This window comes from Elephas maximus, chromosome 4, assembly GCF_024166365.1.
Source record: "Elephas maximus indicus isolate mEleMax1 chromosome 4, mEleMax1 primary haplotype, whole genome shotgun sequence".
NCBI classification, from domain to species: domain Eukaryota; kingdom Metazoa; phylum Chordata; class Mammalia; order Proboscidea; family Elephantidae; genus Elephas; species Elephas maximus.
Window position 1 is genome coordinate 113,436,680 of NC_064822.1, and position 6,860 is coordinate 113,443,539.

General features: G+C 37.7%; 1 protein-coding gene across 1 annotated transcript; it reads left to right on the plus strand.

Moving 5' to 3' along the window:
• Positions 1 to 859: 859 nt before the first annotated feature.
• LOC126075586 (olfactory receptor 6C2-like) lies at positions 860 to 1,798 on the plus strand. Its single transcript, XM_049883423.1, has one exon. It carries the CDS (start codon positions 860 to 862, stop codon positions 1,796 to 1,798), a length of 939 nt encoding a protein of 312 aa, XP_049739380.1.
• The last annotated feature ends 5,062 nt before the right edge of the window (positions 1,799 to 6,860 follow it).

Genomic DNA, 6,860 nt, shown 5'->3' on the forward strand with positions numbered 1-6,860 from the left:
GAGGGTTACACAGGAATGAGATCATAAAGGGCCTTAGAAGCCAGAATAAGGAATTTGAATTTTATTCCAAGGATAATGAAACTCCATTGAGAGTTTTTAAACAGAGAGATGGATCTTATGTATGGTTTTAAAAGATCCCTCTGGTTTTGTCTTTAAAACGGACTTGCAAGAATATTTTGTGTGGTTTAGAAAGAGAGAAAGCAGAACAGTATAAAGCACTTTATAGGAGGATAAGGATTATAACAGAGGAGGAGGAAGTAAGAGGCTGAGGGCAGAAGAATTTTAACTTCACAACCTTAACTACAGTCAGCTCTGTTTACATCACAGGGAACCAAGATGTGGTCATGAAATTACAAACCATGCATATTTTTATATAGTGTTTTTCTACCCATTAACACAGCTAATGTAAAATAGCTTCATTTAAAACTAACACAATTAGATGAGAAAACAAAAGATAACAGATTGGGAGGAAAGAAATAAAACTGTCTTTGGTCACAGAAGATATGCTTGTCTGTGCAAAATAATGTCATTTCCATGGGATTGTTAATCTAAGAATCTCTTTACCATCAAATTAATACTACATCAGCATTATAATAAGAACCATTACTAAGAGCTTTCTGTTTGTTCTCCAGTATAGTGCTTGGGGGTGGTAGTCCAATAGCATTACTGATTGACTATCAATTATTTGCCACTCCAATAACATCCTTAATTAACAGATAACAAATTAAAAAAAAAAAAATCTTGGCTTAGTTAACATTTTCACCCCACCCCACCAGTAACTCATGTTGGTAATCCCTTCTTCATATCTAATTTCTCTCTTATTTTTATACACAGACCAGGCCATAGTCAGGAATCAGTGATGAAAAATTATACAGCGATAACAACATTCATCCTGGTGGGACTAACAGATGACACAAATCTACAGATTCTGCTTTTTATCTTTTTGTTCCTAACATATTTGTTGAGTGTTGTTGGGAATCTAACCATCATCACTCTCACCTTGGTGGATTCTCACCTTAAAACACCCATGTATTTTTTTCTCCGGAATTTTTCCATCTTAGAAATCTCATTTACAACTGTCTGCATTCCCAGATTTCTCTACACAATGGCATCTGGGGACAATACTGTTACTTACAATGCATGTGCCACTCAATTATTTTTTGTTGTTGTCCTGGGCGTGACTGAGTTTTTTCTCCTGACTGCCATGTCCTATGACCATTACGTAGCCATCTGCAAGCCCCTGCATTACACAACCATCATGAGCAACAGAGTCTGCATCAGGTTCCTTATTGGCTGTTATATAATTGCTCTAATCATTGTCATCCCACCATTTGGCATGGGCTTTGAGCTCGAGTTTTGTGACTCCAATGTCATAGACCACTTTGCCTGTGATGCTGCTCCTATCCTGAAGATCACCTGCTCCAACACAGAGTTTATAGAGCGGTTTGTCTTAATTCTGGCTGTGCTGATCCTCTTTTTCACTTTGGTGTGTGTGATTATGTCCTACGCATACATCATCAAGACTATTCTCAGATTCCCTTCTGCCCAGCAACAGAAAAAGGCTTTTTCTACTTGCTCGTCCCATATAATTGTGGTTTCTATCACTTATGGAAGCTGCATCTTCATCTATGTTAAGCCATCTGCAAAGGAAGGGGTAGCTATTAATAAGGTGGTGTCAGTACTTACTACCTCAGTTGCCCCAGTAATGAATCCCTTTATTTATACTCTAAGAAACAAGCAAGTGGCTCAAGCTTCTAAAGACCTGATCAAAAGGGTTGCATCCATCTCAAAGAACTAAAGGACTGGTGAATGCATACTGACAAATTACGAAAGAATTCTCTATTTCCATTTCACATTTCCCTAAGTCTGCGTTACCCAAACCCATTGCCATCCAGTCAATTCTGACTCATAACAACCCTATAGGACAGAATAGAATTGCTCCTTAGGGTTTATAAGGCTGTAATCTTTATGGCAGCAGACTTCCACACCTTTTTCCCAAAAAGCAGCTGGTGAGTTACCACCTGCTATTTGGTTAGCAGTGGAGCACTTAACCACAAGGGCTCCTTAAATCCTACATTACCCATGATTTTTATATATCACAACCCTATTCTGTCATGACCAGAGTCAACTACTGATATAAATATTAATATTTTTAGCTTGATATATTCCCAAAATTGCATAAGAATAAATTTTTCAGTAAACATTCATAACACACTTGTTATTACTTACAGAGCTAATAAATGCAGACAGTATCAACTTATTATCATATTGGTGCTCCTCTACCCCTCTTTTACTTGCATGACCTAATCTAAATCTCAAATTTCATTTACCCCTACTGAATTTATATGAACTAATCTAAGTCCCAAATTTCCCATGTTAGTAATAATGATATATGTCTGAAAAAAAAAAAAAAGTTACCGTCAAGTCAATTCCAACTCATGGCAACCCCATGTGTATCAGAGTAGAGTTATGCTCCACGAGTTTTCAGTGGCTGATTTTTCAGAAGTAGATCACCAGGACATTCTCCCAAGATGCTTCTGGTTAGACTCGAGCCTCCAACCCTTCAGTTAGCAGCTGAGCCTGTTAACAATTTACACCACCTACGATGCCAGAAAAATGTTTACCTGTGTTACTGACTGTGACTGTGTGGATCATGACAAATTATGGATAATATCGCAAAGAATGGGAATTCCAGAGTACTTAATTTTGCTCATGAGGAACCTGTAAGTAGACCAAGAGGTAGTCGTTCAAAAAGAACAAGTGGGTACTGAGCGGTTTAAAATTAAGAAAGGTGTGTGTCAGGGTTGTATCCTTTCACCATACTTATCCAATCTGTGTGCTGAGCAAATAACCTGAAACTGTACTATATGAAGAAAAATGTGGTATTAGGATTGGAGGGAGACTCATTAACAACTTACAATATGCAAATGATACAACCTTGCTTGCTGAAAGTGGAGAGGACTTGAAGGACTTACTGATGAAGATCAAATACCACAGCCTTCAGTGTGGCTTACACCTCATCATAAAGAAAAACAAAATTCTCACAACTGGACCAATCAACATCATGATAAATGGAGAAAAGATAGAAGTTGTAAAGAATTTCATTTTACTTGAATCCACAATCAACGCTCATGAAAGCAGTAGTCAAGAAATCAAATGACACATTGCTTTGGGCAAATCTGCTGCAAAAGACCTCTTTCAAGTGTTAAAAAGCAAAGATACAATTTTAAGGACTAAGGTGTGCCTGACCCAAGTCATGGTGTCTTCAATTGCCTCATATGCACGTGAAAGCTGGACAATGAATAAGGAAGACCAAAGAAGAATTGATGTTGGCAAAAAATATTGTAGTAGGAACTGCCAGAAGAACGAACAAATCTGTCTTGGAAGAAGTACAGCCAGTATACTCGTTAGAAGCAAGAATGGTAAGATTCATCTCACGTACTTTGGGTGCTTTATCAAGATGGACCAGTCCCTGGAGAAGGGCATTATACTTGGCAAAGTAGAGGGTCAGCAAAAAAGAGGAAGACCCTCAATGGAATGGATTAACACAGTGGCTGCAACAATGGTTTCAAGCATAACAACAATCGTGAAGACGGCACAGGGCCAGGCAGTGTTTCGTTCTCTTGTACATATGGTTGTTATGTGTTGGAACCAATCCAGTGGCACCTAATACACACACACAGGACTCCTTGACTGCATAAATGACCATGTTATCACATTGTTTGATAAAACTCGTTGTTGTACTCTACCACTTTTCAGGGAGATATATATGTAGCCTAAAATTTTCCTCTAATTCTATTTACTTTGAAAATTGTACAACTTCTTTTTTATAAAAACCTAAACTCTGACTAAATAAAATTGTATATTCCTAGAATCTATATGTATCTGTGTATACCTGTGTGTGTTTATGTGTGTGTGTGTGTGTTTTCCTATTTGGAATGTCAGCTTAACAAGCTTAAAGGAGTTAATGGAAAAGACAAAATATAAGTGACAGCTTATGTTTGCATTTTGTTCTGTCATCCAGCTTATCTTCCAAATGATTTTTCTAGCTAGCCAAAAAAAAATCCAATATCAGTCACAAGGCATATAATATTTATTAATCAATGAAAAAAAAATCCAAATTTTTAAGTACTCAGTTTTACCTGCTCAACTCAGCCTTTCTTCTCCACTACCTCTTCCTTTTTTTCACAATTTTCTATTGGTTATATCATTCTACAAGAAAACGCATGCTCAACCAGGAGTCAGCAAGCCCACATTGCACTCTAGTTTTTACTACCATCAACTCGGACAAATCTTTTAACTTTCTAGTCACTTCAGGATTTTGGGAGATGATACCAGGGAGCAAGGTCAAGGGGTAAGTTAAGACTAGAAAATAGAGGAAGAATTCCAGTAATACAGAAGGAGCTTTCCCAATTTGAATTACAAGACCAAGAAATTGAGCCATAAAGGATTGTAGTCGCAGATTTCCTGGTGCCAGAGGCAAAGGATGAACGAGTATTTTATTATATTGAAGACCACATCAGGGGAAATAGATCTTCATTGCCCCAACCCATTTGCAGTTTTTTCAGTGGAAATCACTGAATGCAGAATATTCCTTCAAAAATAAAATGGGAAAGAAAGATTTGTGAGAATTCTGAACTATAAACTAAGCAAAGTGTGGTTCATTAGAGAGGTTGCCAAGGCAGGTAAAGGAGCAATTATTTTATTCAGTTTACTGAGGGTAGACACTATTAAAAGTACAGCTGCAGATATAATGATTTTTATATTTTTTTACCCTGTCTTTGAGAATAAATAAGAAATCTCTTGACCCTATAATGCATTTGTTCATATTATTTTCACATTAATTTTTCTCTCCTTCACTAAGTTCGATAAAGTCAAGGACTACGTCTTCTTTTGCTTATAGATTATATTTCCAGTAGAGTTAAATTTTACTCCATACATCTCTACCATCGGGCTGAAGATAGCTTCAGTGATTATCACCTTATCTCTTCCCCAGGTAATACAAAGTTCCCATGGTCTTAACAAGACCATGAAGAAGCTCCTTCAGTCATAGCCCATGAAAATGCCCTTTGGCCACACCATCATGGCCTTACATGTCCAGTAGCTCTCCTGTTCCAATGCTATGCTTAAAATGAAAATTTTTGGGAAAGATGTGACCTGGGAAACTTAGACCTAGATCTAGCACCCTGTAGTGAATTCCACTGAATTGGAATTACCGGAGAAGTAAACAGCACTCACCAAATCTCTATAATCTTGGTACACTATTCTCAATAGATTCAGGCTTGGAGAAATTAAAGCTAGGCAGCCCTTAAATGACTATCTCAAATGTTTTCTTGCCACACAAGATTCATCTTTCCCCATCTTATCTAGAACTCTCCTCCATCTTGCACAGACACACCAGCCTTAGTGACAATGGCTTTCCTTTTTGTCTTCTAACATTTCTGAACTCTATAGCATTAATGGCTCTCTCCTACTAGGCATTATCAGACTGGATCTTAAACATAAAACCAGTGAAATAAGGAAAATAATTCATAATTCAAGATTATTACGAAAGTTAGAAAGTGTGTATTTAAAATTCATAGTACATATTGTTGTTGTTAGGTACCACAAGTCAGTTCTTACTCATAGCAACCCTATGCACAACAGAATGAAACACTGCCCAGTCCTGCACCATCCTCACAATTATTGATATGCTTGAGCCCATTGTTGCAGCTACTATGTCAATCCATCTTGTTGAGGGTCTTCCTCTTTTTTGCCCACCCACTGCTTTACCAAGCATGATGTCCTTCTCCAGGGACTGATCCCGCCTGACAACATGTCCAAAGTATGTAAGACACAGTCTCGTCATCCTTGCTTCTAAGGATCATTCTGGTTGTACTTCTTCCAAGATGGATTTGTTTGTTCTTTTGGCAGCCCATGGTATATTCAATATTCTTCACCAACACCACAATTCAGAAGTACCAATTCTTCTTTGATCTTCCTTAATCATTGTCCAGGTTTCACATGCATATAAGGTGATTGAAAACAGCATGGCTTGGGTCAGGCGCATCTTAGTCCTCAAGGTGACGTCTTTGGTTTCAACACTTGAAAGAGGTCTTTTACAGCAAATTTGCCCAACGCAATGTGTCTTTTGATTTCTTGACTGCTGCTTCCATGGCTGTTGATTGTGGATCCAAGTAAAATGAAATCCCTGACAACTTCAATCTTTTCTCCATTTATCATGATGTTACTTATTGGTCCAGTAGTGAGGATTTTTGTGTTCTTTATGTTGAGGTGTAATCCATACTGAAGGCTGCGGCCTTTGATTTTCATCAGTAAGTGCTTTCTCTTCACTTTCAGCAAGCAAGGTTGTATCATCTGCATAAAGAAGGTCGTTAATGAGTCTTCCTGCAACCCTGATGCCCCATTCTTCTTCACAGAGTCCAGTTTCTTGTATTATTTGCTCAGCATACAGATTGAGTACGTATGGTGAAAGGATACACTCCTGACACACACCTTTCTTGACTTTAAACCATGCAGTATACCCATGTTCTGTTTGAATGGCTGCCTCTTGATCCATGTACAGATCCCTCATGAGCACAATTAAGTGTTCCAGAATTCCCATTCTCCAAAATGTTATCCATAATTTGTTATTATCCACATAGTCAAATGCCTTAGCATAGTCAATAAAACACAGATAAGCATCTTTCTTATATTAGATACTTTAAATGATGAAGCCATATGTGGAATGAAATACGCAAAAGGAAAGGGAGAGATTAAAAAATATTTGCCCGCTATTCCTTCCATATTCCTGTCATATGATTAGATGGCCCCTTCTGATTTATGACAACCAAGTGTATCATCTAAGTGCCATACACAGT

Bases quoted from the DNA above. Each gene is read 5' to 3' on its own strand.
- LOC126075586 (XM_049883423.1), top strand. From the start codon at position 860: ATGAAAAATTATACAGCGATAACAACATTCATCCTGGTGGGACTAACA.